The 17,872-nt window shown below is 40.4% G+C and overlaps 1 protein-coding gene across 9 annotated transcripts in view; it reads left to right on the plus strand.

Moving 5' to 3' along the window:
- The window catches only part of NAV3 (neuron navigator 3), a 558,174-nt gene that overhangs the window by 267,201 nt on the left and 273,101 nt on the right, over nucleotides 1–17,872 (plus strand). For 6 of the 9 annotated variants that reach the window (XM_026100313.2, XM_026100316.2, XM_026100317.2 and 3 more), the window contains exon 1: nucleotides 15,716–16,810. The exons of 1 other annotated variant lie outside the window; for it this stretch is intronic. In XM_026100313.2, coding sequence (XP_025956098.1) covers nucleotides 16,568–16,810 — 243 coding nt within the window. In that variant the 5' untranslated portion in view covers nucleotides 15,716–16,567. Of the gene's footprint in view, nucleotides 1–15,715; nucleotides 16,811–17,872 lie in introns of those variants that run through there. 2 more of the 9 variants (XM_026100318.2, XM_026100319.2) reach the window with 1 other exon arrangement.

Genomic DNA, 17,872 nt, shown 5'->3' on the forward strand with positions numbered 1-17,872 from the left:
GGTACTTAGGCTGAGGTGTGGATCTCTTTCAGTGACCATGTTATTACAGGGTGTGCAAAATATGAAACATGGTCTAGTAGGCAACCTATAAGCCAGTAATTCCTACTCTTTCCCTTTCTCTGCCTTAATGGATATATAAGTATTCTGTACAGAGTGGAACCAGAGAAACTCCAATTGCAGAATTAGAGAAGCAGCACTTCTTTCCAGAATTCACTGTAGACAGGTGCCTAGGACAACTTGGATCATAGATCCCTAGGATTGTAGGGTCATAGGAAAAATCAGATTGGAAGGGGCCCGAATAAGTCAACTGGTCCAAAGCAAGGATAACTGTGAGGTCACACCAGGTTCCTCAGGGCTTTATCATGTCTGGCCTTGAAAACTTCCCAGGAGACTGCATGGCCTCTCTGGGCCCCTGCTCCAGTGCCTGATTGTCCTCATGCTGAGAAAGTTTCTCCTACATCCAGTCTGAACCTCTCTTGTTTCAAGTTGTGCCTCTTGTTTCTCGTCTTCCTGCCATGCACCACTGTGAAGGGCTTGGCTGTGTCTTCTTGGTGATTTCCTTGTGGGTGCTGGCAGGCTGCCGTTAGGCCTATTCTTAGTCTTTTCTCCAGGCTGAACAAGCCCATGTCCCTCAGCCTCCCCTCACAGTGCAAGTGCATTCCCTGACCATCTTGGTGGCCCTCTGCTGAACTTGCTTAAGTTTATCAATGCCTCTCCTGTATCAGGGGCCCATTTAGACCTGCAGAGGAGAGATTCAGCCTCCTTCATTTTGAGTACAAGTGCTAGCTAAAATCAGCCTCTTCCTTCATTAACTTCCCCATTAACTTCTCCCCAGTCTTTTTCAACCTGAAAATATTTGGCCTATTTAACCTAATTTACAAGGAGTTTGGAGATAATCAGAAACACAATTGCTCACCAAAATAAATGAAAGAAAGAGAACTACAAGGTCTGCCTGAGACCTTCTTCTAAGACTTCTTTCACTGGAAGGACAATGTCAAGCCCAGGGACGCTGTCAAACCTCCATTCCTGGAAGTCTTCAAGACTCACCTAGACAAAGCCATACAGACTCACCATATAGTCAGTGGAAAGAAATAGGCATCTCTGGAGGCTGACGAGTCTCCTCCCAGAATCAGCCTGTTCTCTGTCTGTTGAGTATAACTGCAGCTGAAGATGGCTTGCTTGGGCTTAGACCTCCAAAGCTGGATGAAAGGCTTGTGTGTGCCTTCTGCTCTCAGATATATCAGCGTGATACCCAGAGTGATATTTTGCTCTCTGTGCAGACCAAGCCTTAACTGGGGCTTCTGCCTATCTTGTGAAATGCTCCCTTGCAACATTCATTTGTTTCCCCTACCTCCAGTCCTTTTATGTCCCTTTCTAAAATTAAACAGCTATTCCGTGGGCTAACACATTGGTGAAACAACTGAAGGAGCTGGCTTCAAATTGCAGCCTCGATGGTTTTCAATGATATTCTTCCAGTAAGAGGCCAAGCACCTCTTGCAGGAAGGGCAGCTGTCTGGGAAGTAATTCAATAGTTTGCTTTGGGCATGTTTAGACATGTGTTCAAACGTAATACAAAATGTAGTTCCTAATTTGACAGAGACATGCTCCTCTCTGTAACAGATACAACAGACAGATGGGGGAGCACAAGTTTCGAGTGAGACAATTAGGATTAGTTTGTGAAACAGGCTTGCTGCACAACAGCTGCCTGCCAACAGCAGCTATTCTGCTTTTGCCCTACAGCTGTGCAAATCTATTTTCAAATTTTTAAATTGTTTTAGAGAGGCAATAATATTTTGTTTGATCTAGTATGTTTTAAAGGCTTTTTTACATTCTAACATAAAACATCTGGAAAGTTTTAAGTGAAGCACTTTCAAAAATCATGAGTTGAATGTTTATTCACAAAAAATGTATTGAAGACATCAGCTTCAGTACTTTTTTTGGCTGAAGTGAATCACTGAAATTGATCACTGGTTGATTAAAAACTAATTTAAGCAGGTCAGTTTGAAAGAAATATTTTGAAAGGGAACAATATAGTGTCTTTACAGAGAAGTAAGACTAAAAAGATACTTTAAGAAATAAAGTAGGAATAATTTATTTGTAATAGTTTTCAGACTGAAACATAGACTTTTTACAAACTCTGCTTGCCAAGCCCCAGTCAGAATTTTAAATTATGATGGTTGTGTGGCTTCAAATGGGAGAGATTTTTAAATTAATTTCCCAATGAAATTGCAATTCCGTGAAATATAACAGCCCATAGTTATATAATTTTGTTAAACTGCTCTTTAAATACACTTTAGATTGCCCAGTGGATAACAACCACACTGGTATTCTGTTATTTTACTTGCAAGTAGAAATTTTATTCTTTCTATCACAACTCTTCTAGCTTTCTTGGAGAAGTAATTAGCATATGTACATTATATACTAGTAGTTTTGAATTGTTTCAGAGCCTTCCTGATAGTATGGGATGATTTAGTATTTCATGCTGGTTCCTTTCTTGCTTTTGTGCCTCAAAGAGTGGTGAACAAATTAGCAAAAACCTCAGAGCCAGCTACTGTCCTGTGTCTGCACAACTCCCACCAGCTTCAAGTTTCAAGGTATGCTTAGTGGCCTGACATGGATATGTGTATGTCTTCACTATGTGAATATAGGCCCAAATCTGCACCTGACGATTGAACTCTTACGGATGGTGATGTGAACTGAGTATGTGGTAGAGCTGCCGTATCAGACCCTTAGGAAGAACATTACACCAGTGTGCAGCTGAAGGCTGCTTGTATGCCTTAGCTTCTTACAGTATGATTGAAGTCATGTGTGTTTTAATCTATACGTCGTCTTCTTTGACTAAATGTGAAAGAGAAAACTAAAAATACTCATTTGGTACAGTCATTTATGCATGCATCTGACAAACTTTATATCCACACTGATTATGTTTAAAAATAGTTATTTTGCACTACAAGCAGAAAAAAAAAATATCTGGTGACTTTTAGTTTACCTCCTTAAGAGCTGCTTATTAATAAAACTTTGGGTTTAGTGTAGAATCTTTAAAAGCAAAAAACCAATGGCAAGTAAGGAATTTTTTAAAAGGGGAAAGAAAACCAAGTATTAATTTCAATCTGGGCACATGCTAGTTATAGGGTGTGTTTTTAAATGTATATAATTAAGGGCTTTAGATGGATTAGAAGGCAGCTTAAGTCATAGGATTTCTGACTGAAGTGTAGTCATGGGCTATGCATAATAATCTGGATTTTTTCCTACATTGATCAGCTGAAGGACAGTAGAAAGAATAATGATGAAAGTAGTGTAGGATCCAAGTCATGACTCATAAATGCCCCTTATTGTAAGCATAAGAAGACAGTGGTACTGTTTGCTGGTTCAGTACATAGGTATATGAATAAAATGATCCTGAAAATAATACTTACTCCTTAATCTTTTCCCTAAATATTTTCAACAATCACTAGGGTCTCATAACATTTTTGACAAGCAAGTAGATGCATGGATGGCTAGATAGACAATCTACCATCTTGCTTTTCCTACAGCATTTGAAGTATCTGCTCTGATCCGTCTGCAGTCTTGCCATGTCAAAATGTTTATAACTGTCATCCAACACTTATAAGTGTCTGATTTTGTTCTTTCTACTGGCTGAAAGGTCATAATCACTCACAACTCTTTCACTCTTTTAGCTACAATGGCTTACTGGCCTTCTCCCATTTTATAGCTCACATCTCTCCTAGCAGATGTCTGTAGGGGATGATGGTAAAGAATCACCAACAAAACCTGGGATAACCCCTCTCAGCCCCCATCTCCTTTTGGAGTTGCCTTTTGGAGGCCAGATTTTTTTTTCCTCTGTACAGTGCTTTGGGTCCTGGTCTGTGGCTATTGTTCATACGTAGTACAGAAACATCCAAAGAAAAAGTGCGTTCAGGTTTTCTACTGTTTTCCATTGCAATTAGAGCAGAGTCTCATGTGTGCAAAATCAATAGCTATAACGAGGTTTCTGACAGACTTCAGAAGGACACTGGGACTCCTGCCTTTAGGGCCAAAACTCTGGGGCATGGGAGTGGGAAGCTGGAAGACATTTGGGAATAGAAGTTTTGTTCTTACTGTGAGTATCACAGCAAAAAGCACTGGCTTCTCTTGGTGACATTGAGAAAGGAGAAAAATAACATGTTTATATCCATTCAAAATAATATAAAAAGCATCTGAGGCTTTTGGATTCTAAATCCTTTCCTACTTTCTTAGACTAGTGCTTTCAATACCATGCTTGGAGGTTTAGTTCTGTGCAACAAGTTTCAGCCTTTACGTAACCCACTGCCATTCAAATGCTTTTATTCCATTCACAGATGAGTTTTGACTTCTGTTTGGCTGTCAGTAGAATAAGAGAATTTGAATAAATAAATTTTTAAAAACAGCCTTGATAATTTTTTAATCAGTTCAGAAGAGCTTCTGCATAAGCCAGATTTGTTTAAAAGAGTTATAGAAGACATGTCGATTGGTTTGGCCTGCCAGTTTAAACAAATCTCAGAATGGTCCTGAAGTTTCTACCATCCCCACTAATTTCTGTATTTTCTTTGAGCTGATTTACATAAATGAATAATATAATCCCAGCCCCAGAATTTTTGAGAGAGAAATATTGAGCACGCATGGCCATTGAAGTCTATGGAAAGATTTGTGTCTGTGGAAAGACTTTTGTGGAAATTGGGCTTGGTTCTTGGATTCCCCAAGACCACTGCAATTAAGGATGGATTTTTTTCCTCTTTCATTGAAATCATTGAGAAACAGGTACTCAGAGACCTTTAAAATTCTGCCCTTTCAACAGCCTAGCTAGGAGCCTTGTTAAGGAACAGTTAAAGTCTGTGAGATTTAGCTTTCACTTGTAGTATGTGAATCCAAAAATAATTAGCAATATCTTCAGGTGGCCTTAGTTCAAGTCTGAAATGACTAGGGATATTCACAGCCAGCTGAGGATGTGGTCCAAAAGGTACGATGCTAAAGTTTGACTCACTTTAACCCTGTTTCCTGTTGGGTAAGTCTCCTCTTGATTTTTTTTTTTTTTTAATTGAAACCAACTGCCCTTCATCAAAGGGGAGAAAGTGTAGGATTCTTGAAATCTCATACCGAAGAAAAGCAATCCTCTAGTCCCAGGAGGAGGATGTCGATGTTTCTGCTCCAGGTACTCTGGTGTCATGTGGACGGAGTGGGTCGAGGTCACTGGAGTGCTCCTGCCTGTCTCTGTGACCCTGCTGCCTTCTGCGGACAGCAAGCAAAGGGTGGCTTCATGTCAGCCATCAGCAAAATTTGTTAGATTTAACGAAATACGAATCTTTCTTATATTACATCTTCTGTTTAAAAATTTATACCAATAGTTTTTCATTTGAAACCAAAGATGTAATACAAGAAGGATTCGTATTTCCTTAAATCTAACAAATTGTTGGCATATAATGTAAGCAGTGAATTCTCTCCTGCTGGAGGAAAACTCACTGGAATTAATTACACTTATGCCAGAGATAAAGTTGACCCAAAAAGTAGAAAGTACATTTCGTCAAAATGTTTTTTATTTGTAATGAGTTGGATGGTTGCAAAATAATTGTGTAACAGTTTCCAAGGTATAGACTTTGAGAATTTTTTGAGCTGCCTGCTAATCAAACTCTGAGCAGTCTAGAAATTAATAAAATAATAATAATAAAAAGTTTTGCAGTCTTGAAAAAATAAGAGCTGGGCAGTCATGTTGTAGAGTCTGCTGCCTGTGTCAGTGCTGAAAAATGCTTCTTCTATATTGTTCCTAAAGATTTTATCTGGAAGAAAGCTTCTCTTGATATTTACATTCTCAGTAGTTATGTTTTCCCTTGATTTGGAATCTAAATACAATTTGTATTGAAAATTCCAAATATTTATGATGTCAACTTGTAGAATAGCCTAAAGGAGAAAAGAGGGTTAGAGTAAAGAACTGGAATATTCACAAGTGTGTTGGAGGATAGTAATCTTAAACAGTGTAATATTTATGAGCAACCAAGAGGCTACATTCTGCTCTCAATTACTCTGGCATAAATCTAGAATTACTCATTGGAAGTTCAAAGTTTTTGCTGCAGATTTACACCCATATAACGAGGAACAGAGTTCAGTTCTGCAAGGGTGGGAAAATCAGTTTGGCCTGCATGTAACTAGCCTGGAGCTCAAACTCTTATCGCAGAAAAAAAACCCTTTTCCAGGTCAGATACCAGACTGCTAGTTGTTTATCTCCTATTTTTTTGTCTCTAGCTAATGTTTTGAGGCAAGCACATAGTCCTCTTCCTTGCAGAAGCGTCCCATGGCATTAGGGATTAGGCAGCTTCAGCTTTATCAAGTAAAGCAGGAGAGTGCCCAGATGTGGAAGGGTCAAGAAGCTCCATAGAAGACCAAAAGGAAGCAGGCCAAAAAGAGCAAAAGTTGCTAGCTTATTGTTTGAGGGAGTAAAGTGTAGAGACTCATGAAGGGCAGTGAGAGAGCTCAGGGACCTGCAGGAGAACAACAAAAGGAAAAAGAGAGATGGAATCAAAATCCCATGTTGTGGCATACTGGGAAAGAGAGAGGTCCTTCCTAAATTAAGGTAGGTTTCAGAAGAGACCAGAACCTTTTGGCAGGTTGTGAGAGTGGACTTCTGAATTCACTGCTAGTTACAGACCCCAGTGTTGCTTACGTGGTTTGTACTGCAGAAATTGTAATGCTGTGCTATGATTTTTTGTGAAGAGAAAATAAATACTGCCTACACATCTTGTTCTTACTCTGGACAAGATGCGCTCCCTGGGTGCAGGGGTGGGAAAGGAATGAAAAATAAGAGAGTTTCAAAAAGAGCAAAGGAAAGTAATAAAAGATATTGCATGGAATCTAATTATACCTTTAATAAACGTAGAGATTGAGACTACTAGTGTGGCTCAGACTTAGTTGACTGAAGTGGCTGGAGTTATGCCATTTTGTACCAGCCAAAAATCTTTCTGGGTCTATCAACAAAGTTATTGAATTGTCGACTGTGATGCTACATGAGTTTCTAATGAAGCTATTTTTTGTAGATGGTGGTCTCTGCTTTCTTCACCACTAAAGGTGTGCCGCTGCTGACATCTTCACTAGTGGCTGTTAACTTAGTGTTCACTGGTTTTAGCTAACAGCTAGTATCTGTTCAGCCAGATACTTCAGCTAAATAACCAGTTTGGTCTCCCTTCTGGTTTTGATAAAACTGTGCTTTTGTTCATGGTTCATCCTAGGCTTATTGTAGGTGGAACAAAATTATTTTGGCTATTTTATTTTTTAATTTGTGCATGTTGATGCTGCTTTTATGGTTGCCATATGCTTGTTACATATGTCAGTTCTAAAAGCCTCACTGATGGATGAAAGCTGGGAGAGGAGTTTTATCATTTGTCTCCCATCTAACACTTTTCTTGCACTTGAAGGTAAGTCCAATATAATAAATAATCATAGCCTCTTTTCTATACGTGCACATCTGTAGGGTAATATTTCTTTCTCCCCAGTATGTGGAGAAGCGGGAAGGAAGCATCTAACATCTGCAGGATTTGAAGTTATTTTTGACAGCTGCATGCTATTGAGTGTTTCTTTTTTGTGAAAGATAAAACAAGCCAGGTGAATTGCTCAAAGGACATCAATGACTGTTAGACATGTTAAACTTGTACTCATATGTACATAAAAATACACACAAAACAAAATTATGTATCTGCACACAGAGTGGTGGTGAGAAAATGTATATTGTTGACCTGAAAAGCTGCTATTGTAATATAATTAGATTTCTATTAAGATGACACAAGGTATATACTGTAGTATAGATGGGAGGTGTTTGGTAATGAGAAACATCAGTTCATCCTTGACACCTATTGATCAAAAAACGGGAAGCTTTGAGCTAGAGGCATGCAGAGCCCATTGCTGCAGTTAGCCCAGAGCGCGCTCTGATCACAGCCAAACGGAGTAAGTTAGCTTTCGAGGCTAACCGTAGGAAGCTTTCACATATGGCCAACAGAGATAGTGGCAGATGGTTGAGATTTTTAGTGTGTGCATTGGACCTGTTTGTATTCGAAAGAGAAGGGCGTCCACTTACAGCCAAATAGATCACGGTCAAGCTTTGCCATTCGCTGGTACACCATGCCAGTCTGCGTAGCGTTTTGCAGGTAGAGGTGAGCTCACTTGCTGCCAGAGCTCCAAACTGGCCAGGCACAAGCCAAGGGGCAGGAAGCCCCCGGAAGTGTAGTGATAAGCCCTGGTGAGGAAGCCCTGCTAAAAATATGGACTCTGCATAATATTAACATAACTCCTCGATGAAGGCAGGCCAACCATCCAAAAACATGGGCTGAGAGAACATGTCTGCTTAACAAAACAAAACAAAACAAAAATGCTAGTGTGGTTTCAAGATACTTCATGATACCTGGTCTTCAGTCAGGAATGTGAGATCCTAAAATGACAGTACCGAGTTAGAGCAGAGATCCATCACTCTCAGTATCCTACCTCCGACCATTGGCAGTAGAATAGGCACAAAGGGAGTGTATGAAAACAGGGTTTTTGGAGGGTAATGCTTCCCCCGAACACACAGCCAGTATCAGAGTGAAGACTCTAGTTTTCTATTCTAAAAACTAACAGCATTTCAAGGCAAACGCCACATTTGAATGGGAAGTGTGGCAGGGAGGATGGTGTAATAGTGACCTTTCAGTACTTCATATTGAATGAAGAACTACAATGTTTGTCTTTACTAGCACTTTATGTTGAGATACAAAGTTTGCCAGTAGGAAATCTTGGCCATAAAATGCCAGTCAGTAGCTCTTGAATTAGTGCAAATCACAAGAAATGTAGGAAAGAGACAACATTTTTATTTGGTTAAGTAACACAAAAATAATGTGGGTATTGTAGGAAGACTAATAAAATTAGTTATGATGATTATCTGCAGAGAGAACAGAACTAGCAGTAGGCGATCAAAACCATGGCATGGATCATTCACTTACACTGACAAGCAGGGAGAAGTAATGGGCAATTATATGCAGTGGTTGCACCTTAGATCCAGGTATGGGGAAGCGGAGGGGTAGAGATGGTAGAGCTAGCACAGAAGGTATTACAAATTGTGGGTGATGCAAGGCAGTATTAAATGACTGCAGTCTCAAAGCAAGAAGGTAGCAGACAGTAGATGGTGAGTCAGAAGTACTCCTGCAGCTGCAGTGCAGCTCACACTTCCTTAAGGTCAAATATCAAAGCTAGGCCCTGAATATCTATCCATCTTTGTTTTCAGGAAGTATCTTTACATATTAATGTAGTGTTGTATTTTTCTTAAACACCTATTCCTAACCTTTCACTCCTAACCATTTTCATGATTGCTAAAAAAATTACTCTTTTCTTCACTGCTGCCTATATATTCTTTTGGCAGAGCAAGTTTTCTTAATATCTACCAAACTCTCTGTGCAGTAATTTCCATTGACTGCAGGGGTATCTGCTGGTGATAGCAGAGCTGATTGACTTCAAAGTCTCTCACTGTTGTTGCCGCACTTGGCCAAGAGTCTGCTCATGACTGTAACAGATGTTTCTAAGCTTTTTTTAAAAACTTTTTTTTTTTAATAGACCAATGGGAACCTTATGGAGCACTTTTTCACTTGAGTCCTGAAGTGAATGTCAGCATAGCTATGATTTTGAAACCCTCTATAAGATCCACAGTACTCTTAAGAGAAAAGTTGGCAATTCCAGCAGATGAAGACATGGGTTTGCCACTCTGCCAGCTACCTGATGGCAAATAACCAGCGGATTCCTGTTTAGTCTCAGTTTCTTTATGCTAATAGGTTACTGTTTACGCTTCATTAGACAATTTCACAGTAAGCTTATTCTGTGAAGAAATTTTGGATGAAAGTGGTGAATAGTTCACACTTGGTATTCCAAGAATCAGAACAGCTTTGATTAACCCACAAACTTTGCTAACTTCCTTCTCATCTAATGAGGACTCACGAACATTTCTTTAGTGTCATAAAAAATTTGTTGGGTTTTTAGGGGGTATGTGCTTTGGGAGAATTTTGTTCTAGGGAGATCTGCGCTGACAGCAGTAGTGAGGGGAGAGAATTTATGAGGACTAAAACCAGATTTGTTGGGGAAAGAGAGATAATTTCAGCCTCAGTCAAAATGTCAAACAAAGCAAAGCTACTTCCATTAATAACACTAATAAAAGGAGGCCTGGAATTCTGTTCCTACCCTTTCCACTGAAACTAGTGTTAGAACTTAAGAACTTAATCATAAGATCTAGAAATGTCTGGTTTTATGGTGTCTACCTTAGGCGTTTCTCCTGTAACTCTTTGGGGAGCTGAAATGCTCTTAAATGCCCTCAGAAGTGGGGGGAATGCTACTCTGGCAATGTAACAATGCAGTTTTGTACCTGTAGAGTATTCTAAGATACACAGATATAGGGCATGCAAGAGCCAAGGTCAGCAGCTTGCCAAGGTCCACCAAAGATGGTACAAAGCCAAAAGACCCCCTCAGAGTTACAGAGCCAGATGGGGAAGAGACTGGAAATAAAAGAGGCAGAGGATACCTGTGAGTGGTCAGAAGGATGTTAGAGAAGACAGCATGCAGGCTGTGGCACACTGTGGACTGGGAGAAAGTTTATAGATGGGGAATTGAGGAAACAAGGAAGAAAGGAAGGAAAAAGTAATGCTTTGCTTCTTAGGATGAATTTATTCTTTCAGAGCAGCTTATCCAGACTGAGATGATCGGGGGGTTCTCCTCATTAGCTGCAGTAACAGCAGCTTTTGAAAATCTTCAGCATTTGTTATTTGCTTCACTTACTTAGAAAGGAACAAATGGATTATCCAAATTTTTTTCTTTTCCTTCTCCACCTCCTGAAGAGGGAAGCTGATGCTTCCATTAAGCTTTACCAGCTGTCCATATGGTCTAGTCAGTAGGTCAGTATGTAAATACTTACATAGTGTATTCAGTTGCTATTAGTCCTTTCTAATTCTTACAACAGTTTTGTTTACATTTCCCCATCCTATAGTATTTAAACTTGATTCCTTTGACCTAAACACTTCATGATTAAATACAGTGCATAGCAACAGAGAAATAATTAGTATTTTTAACCCACACAGATGTACAAGCCAAAAAAGCCCTACTCAGGAAAGAGGGTACTGAGTCCACAGTAGACTTGGAAGGTCATTTAGCCTCGTGGTTCCGCTTGACAATATTTTAATATATCTTATATACTTCACAAGGAGGTATGGCACTAAGTTATGCATAACAGGTTTGAAACCATCTGAAGACAGATGCTCCAAATGTAAAGCATAAATAATAATTATAAAAGACCTGGGCACTTAAGTCAGTTAACACATTCTGAACCATAAGCTCCTGGCTGAGCTTTGAAGGGCCAGATTGCTCAGAGGATAAAATGATATCCTTATTTAAAGGTTGTCCTCTTTGAAAAACTTCCCCAAACATACAGCAAAGCAGAAGGATTTCCTTTAGGAAGCCGGATGCACCTTTTTCTGTGACTGCAGCTAGGGTTTGGATTATATATCTTTTGAAATTCCAAACTGTTAAGAAAAACAATAGCAGCTTACTCAGTAGCATTACATACTTGCAGATAGGATCAAATACTTATTTCATTACATATGTTACCTTGAGACTAATAGATTTATCCAACTTCTGTAATAACAAAAATAATAATTGTCGATAGGATTATGCCATGACCGTGAGTCAGAGCTGAACAATTTGTCTCATCATTATCTGACAGACTGTGCATCTTCTATTGCACCAAACCCACACATGACATGCTTGTTATTTTAAGCCAGCATTAATGTATTAAAAAATTTAAACTTGACTTAACTGCGTTTATTGAATAGATCCTGCTAAAGCCATCTCACATACCTTCAGTATTTTAGGAGTGTTGGTTGCTTTTTCAAAAGTATTATAATTGTTTCCAAGAGCTCTCTGTCCCCAGCTGTTTACAGTTGGAGGAAAACTTTCTGCTCAACCTGAATCAAGTATGCACAAAAGAGTGGGGTTGTATCGGCACAGTTCAGAAGTTGGCCTGGCTCCTGTCGAGCTACAGACACAGCTGTTCCACCAGTGGGACGAGGTAGGGAAACAGCTCCGAAGAGGCCTCCGCAGTTTCTGGACCCCTGACATTTCCTGTTTGACCCTGGACACATGCAACAGCTTCCTTGTGGAAGATCATAGAGCAGAAGGAGCAAACAAATCTCTTGGCACCACTTTTGAGGCAGGTGTCCCCTCTCTTAATATTTCCTGTGATCTGGGAGACATTGCCAGCTGTCTGTTCAGCTCATGCAAGCAGTCTGTCTGAGGGCTGGGGGTTCGGGAGAGGAGCAGCCTTCAGAGTACTCATGCTGATATCAGATGTGACGAAGGGAAGGAAATTTTATGCTTTGGATGATTATTTCTGTTAAATCTTTAGAACAAAAGTTCACCTTAACAGTCAATACCACTCATGGAGACCTCCTTTTTTGAGGTTACTTGCACTTCAGATGTGCTTGCTGTTGTTAAATGAAATAAATACAACTCCTCTTTCTGATATGGAGTTATTATATTGAATAAGTATGTGCTGCGCTATTTTGACGTCCTGATCATTTATCTACCTCACAATTCCTCAAAAAGGCACACTGATTACTCGATGCTTTCAGATTTGTACTTTATAGCCAGATTGTCATCATTTTTAATCATTATTAGATAAAGAAATGGTCTGTCCTTCAATATTTCATTGGGACTCCAATTCCTGTTGACAGGGCTTCTAAGAACTGTGTATTGACCTTTGCCTTGTGTTCCCATTTTTGGTCTCTCCTTCCTCTTCTACCTTCTTATCTAACACTCCACTTGAAGCGTTGCCCTCCCTTTGTTTTTACAGCTCAGTTATCTTGTGGCCTCCTCGTAACTCTCTGATTTTTCCTGCAAAACATCTTCTTCATCGCTTCCCCTGTGCCAGAACTTCAGCCATGGTTGGTGTTCATCCTCCTGCATCCTGCGGCCGGATTGCCTGGCATGAGCTGCAGAGTCTAAAGCTGAGAAGTCAAAAACCTACAGGTCCTCTCTTTGTGCAGTGTGTTTAGCCAGACCTGTTTTTTTTTGTCATCCATTTCTAGACAGGTCTCTGGGAGTTTCACGTAACCAAGTGAAGATGTATCCCTTGTTTCCCTCTGTCATATCTTTCTGCTCACTACTTTCTCTGTCCTGCCAACAATACTATTGACCTTGATGCCAGCCAGTCCTATAATGTGGTGTCATCTTTGATTTCATGTGACCCCAGGTTATAGCCACATCTTGCAACTTCTCTGTCCATGGTTCCTTATAGATATGCCCTCTTTCTGTTCACATGTGCTCGTCATACATACCTAAACTATCTTCATTCCTTCTCATTCCTGTTTTCTTGGGTTTGGTTTCTCCTTCCTCTTTTGCTTTCTTATCTAACATCCCACTTGAAGTGTTACCCTCCCTTTGTTTTACAGCTCAGTTGTCTTGTAGCTTCCTCATAACACTCTATTTTTTCCTGCAAAACATCATTCTTCAGGATGGAATTCTCCAGGAGTTCTTTCTGGGAGACCTGCTTGGTGGTTGTGGTGCTCCCCACCTCAGATCTACTGAGGACAGTGCTGCCAAACTTGCATTGCCAATGCAGTGTCTAACGCAGCACTGTTCTTTGCAGCTTCCAGCTCCATTCTTTCCCCACAGTTATGTTCTCTTCCCTCCTTCTCAGCATCCTCACACTTCTTTCCCTGTCCTGTGTAGCCATCTTCTACTGAAGGTGGTGTTCCCTGTCTGCTGGGCTTCACTGACAGTGCCTGCTTCTGTTGCCAGTTCAGGCACTTCATCCGCAGACACTTTATCCTGTGCTATCCTATTTAAAGGAAAACACTACTGAAGCCAGCTGTTAAATATTCTCTCCCCCTGATATTCTTCATAAGTCCTATATTCAGCATGAGTATTGTTACGGTTTTCCTCCATTACTTTTCCTGATTCTTCCAAATAATTTTGTATCTTCTTCTTTGTATCTTCAGTACACCATAAGCACTTCAGGGTTTTATTGTTGTAAAAGGCCTAGCAAAATGGAGTTCTGAGGCCAATGTCAGCTGCCTGGTAGTCGCTTAACAGTCATAATGTAATTAATAATTACTTTGAAGGAATAATAATTATTTTGAAAGAGTGACACCAGCTTCACATCATTGTTTCCAAACCCTGTTGGTTATGCATTACAGATGACTCTATCCTAGTAAGCTTGCTTACTTATTACTTTCAGGGTTTCTGTGTTGGGAAAATGGGTTGCAAAAGGGACTGTGGGTATCATGACCTCATCATTCATATTCAAAAGAAGAACAGCAAGATTACCATAATACATTAATTTTTAAAATTATAACCCTGAGAAGTAATAAGATTCAATTACATTTTTTTGGCAAAGTTCTATTTAAGAAAGTAGCTATCTCATGACTCTAGTTTGCTCTTTGTCTTGATCATTGGTCAGCAGTCCTCAGGAGGATTTTTCATCTCCCAAAACCTTGCAAGAGATAAATCCCTCTCTTCCTGTGGTCTGGTCCAGCCTTTGCATATGTGCATTTTCTGAAGTGTTAACTATTACCAGTTGTGTCTAAGAAACCTAAATTCCTGACACATTCACAGTGCTTTATGCTGCTGGAGAACAGCTACAGGCTGCACAAGGAGTCTTGTGCTCTGCACAAGACCCGAGCTGTTACATTGCACAAGAATATTCCACTCGCCGGGGCGGAGTGGGGCAACCGGTTGGCTAAACTCATGTAAAACGCAGAGCTGTTACCTCTGTGCAGTCTTGCGTAGAGCCTGCTGCTGCCACTGCTAATGGTGGTAAAACCCGCGAGAAGATACGCAGAGGATGCCGAAATGGCTTTGCTGATCCTCTGTACGCACTTCAAAACTCAGGTGGTTCCTGAACCAGGTCAGATTAACTCCTACAAACTGTAAACAAACATGGCATAGTTTATAAGCCAGTACAGAGAGGTGATTTTTAACTACTATGTCGTCACGATCTTGTGTATATGAAAGACAGAGGAAAATACTGTACATTACGGTTTTACTCTGCAAAACACTCCTCTCAGAAAGGTGGTTTAAGATGTTACTTTTATTCGGCTTCTGGTTTGCTCTGTCTTCTTTGAAAATGTTTTTTCTAACTCTCACCAATCCAGAAGGCACGTATGTTCCCTTAGGCTTGTACCTTAGTGTTAGTAGTGCATATTATTCAGGTGGAGCATAGATAGTAGTGTGTAGGATATTAAAGGCAGAACAGGTTTCAGGTCATCCTATTTGTTTATGTTTTGTTTTGGAAAAATAAAAAGAGAAACAGTTTTGTCCATAATACCAGGTTATATATTTCCATAGGAGCTGAATGGTATGGCATTTTTGCCTGTTTTGTTCCTTATATCACACTTTACAACTGATTCCCCTGCTGTAGGTGCTCGAAGGAATTTGCAGTTGTCCCTTTGACTACGTGCTTGTTTTGCTCAGCAAGCCGCAGTGTGCCTTGTGACTCAGTTCAGAGCTTGCTCTGCCTGCCTAGCTGGCTTGTATTTCCATGTACAAGGATTTGAGGTTGCCAGCAAGAAAGCGTCTGTGAACAAGCAGAAATGATGTGTTGGACATGGACTTTATGGAGCTTTAAATATTTTTAGAAAGGGAAGTGTTAAAGTTGAATAGATGACGTTAGCACCACCACCAAGACAGAAAAAAAAAAAAGAAACCTCCCTGAAAAGCTGTATTGACTAAATCTCCTAACAATGCTTGTGATTTTCCTATATCCTGCTCTGTGTTTTTGTATGGATTTTGCATAGCACAGACAGACGTTACCCACACTATGATTCAGCGTCTGTTCCTAGCCACGCTTTGCACGATTTTAACCTGATTTCACGGGAAGAACAGGCAATGAAACACCGTAGCTCACGGTTGTCAGCAGTGAAAAATAGCCAGGAATCAGACAAACAGCTTCATTGCTGAGATTATTTCCGGGATAAAAACTCTTCCAACAGCTGTTTGCTTTGGCCACTGCTCAGGTCCTGTGTGTGTGTTTTTTCTTTTTTTTGAATCAGAAAAAAGAGGTTTGTTTTTTTTTAAGATGTGGGCTGGTTATTTATGTAGTCAGGAAGAGGTCTCCGCTTCCAGTGTTGTGGTCTCAGAGCTGTTTTGACAGTTGGAGTACGGGGAGATTTCATCTCTTCCCTCCGTCGCCTTCCTTCGCTTCGCGCGCCGACCTGGAATGCGGGAGGAAGAGGAGAAAGTGAATTTATGAGTTCTTTAATCCCAGACAGGCAGCGCTGTGGCAGTTACCTTCAAGCAAAGTTCACGCCCCAGAGGAGTGTTTAGTCTTTGCGAGCCACTGACACAGCGCAGTGCGTGCGCGAGTGTCTGCGAGGGAGCAGGGCAGAGATGAAGGGAAGGCTTTGCTGCTTTGTGAAACTCGTAATATTATTGTTTTAAGAAGTTTCTGAGAGATGACTGCTACTTTTGTTTAAAGTATTTGTTCTGGAATTACTGGAGCTGGAGCCTACCAGGCTGAGGTCAGAAGCATTTTCTTTGGCAGCGAGAAGATACTTTTATAGAAGCCATGCCTGTGCTTGGGGTTGCCTCGAAGCTAAGGCAGCCAGCCGGAGGGTCAAAGCCTGTTCATACTGCCCTGCCGATACCGAGCCTTGGCACGCCGGCGGCACAGCAGTACTCGGCACGGTCCTTGGAGCTCACGGGGGCAGAGAGCTCCATGCTTTCCTGTCAGCTTGCACTGAAGTCAACCTGTGATTTTGGAGAGAGGAGAACGCTTCAAGGAAAAACCCAGGAGATCGAAGATAGCAAGGTTAGTTGTAAACTTTACCTGCACTTCTCAGTTCTCAAGAAAACGTTCATTTGCTGAGCCAAAATCTGCTAGAAACCTGCTGCATGTGGAGCTCGAGTGTAACTGGGTAGATAATAACTTCTTCTGTTGCCGGTGAACTTGCATAGCAACCTTGTAAGTTTGTTTTGCTCGGTGCTGCTGTTCAAATACATACGCTGTTTTTAAATGCTCATGTTAAGCTACTGGGAGAATGATCTTCACGGATGCATTTGATAGGGATCAGTAGAACCACACAGACAAAAATCATCCCAGCTCCCAATAAGCTGAGCAATGACATGACAGCACTTAAAAAAAAAAAACTTGGCTGCTTCATGTTATATTATGAAGTTTAGAAAGAGCTCTCACGCCCACACCTATTCCCACAGGGAGGTTCTTTTAAAATAAAAAACAACTAATTAATTTTTCTTTTCAGTTTTCAAATGTTCTGGCTACTCTTGCTGCAGAACTGCTGAACCAGAAAAACAGCTTCTCAATGAAAAGTACCTGTGTTTTTCTCTTTTGCAAAATAACTTCTTCCTACTGCCCTTGTAGCTGTGATTCATTGTGATTTAAAAGAAAAAAGTTTGTCTGAAGTAGGATGCCATAATTTTTTAGACTGTTTTGTTTTTTTTCTTCTGTGATGGGGTCTTTTTTGAGTCTTACCTAATAATTAAAATGTTTCGGCTTGAGTTTTTACTAATCTCTTTGCTGTAGCTGAAAACACTTTTCGTGCTTTGAGCATGAGGGTTCTTGTCAGTCGAATATGTTTCTGTAGCTCTTTCAGGACGTTACGGCTGCATGTGTGGTTTAACAGCTTCAGTGAGCAGTGTTATGTGAGGTTACTTCCCCTTGCTCTTCTAGTACTTTTGGTTTGTGGAACTGATTACCATGCTGTGATTAAACGTATGCTTGTAGTTGCTTCGTATTTAGCTTAAGGACACTTGAGTGTCATCAGAGTTGTTACAGTGGCAAGATACACATAATATATGTGCTTGGTTTTCTTTTGTTTTTAGTCACGGGGTTAATTCAGTATTAGTGAAGAAA

This window comes from Dromaius novaehollandiae, chromosome 1 (genome assembly GCF_036370855.1).
Source record: "Dromaius novaehollandiae isolate bDroNov1 chromosome 1, bDroNov1.hap1, whole genome shotgun sequence".
NCBI classification, from domain to species: Eukaryota; Metazoa; Chordata; class Aves; order Casuariiformes; family Dromaiidae; genus Dromaius; species Dromaius novaehollandiae.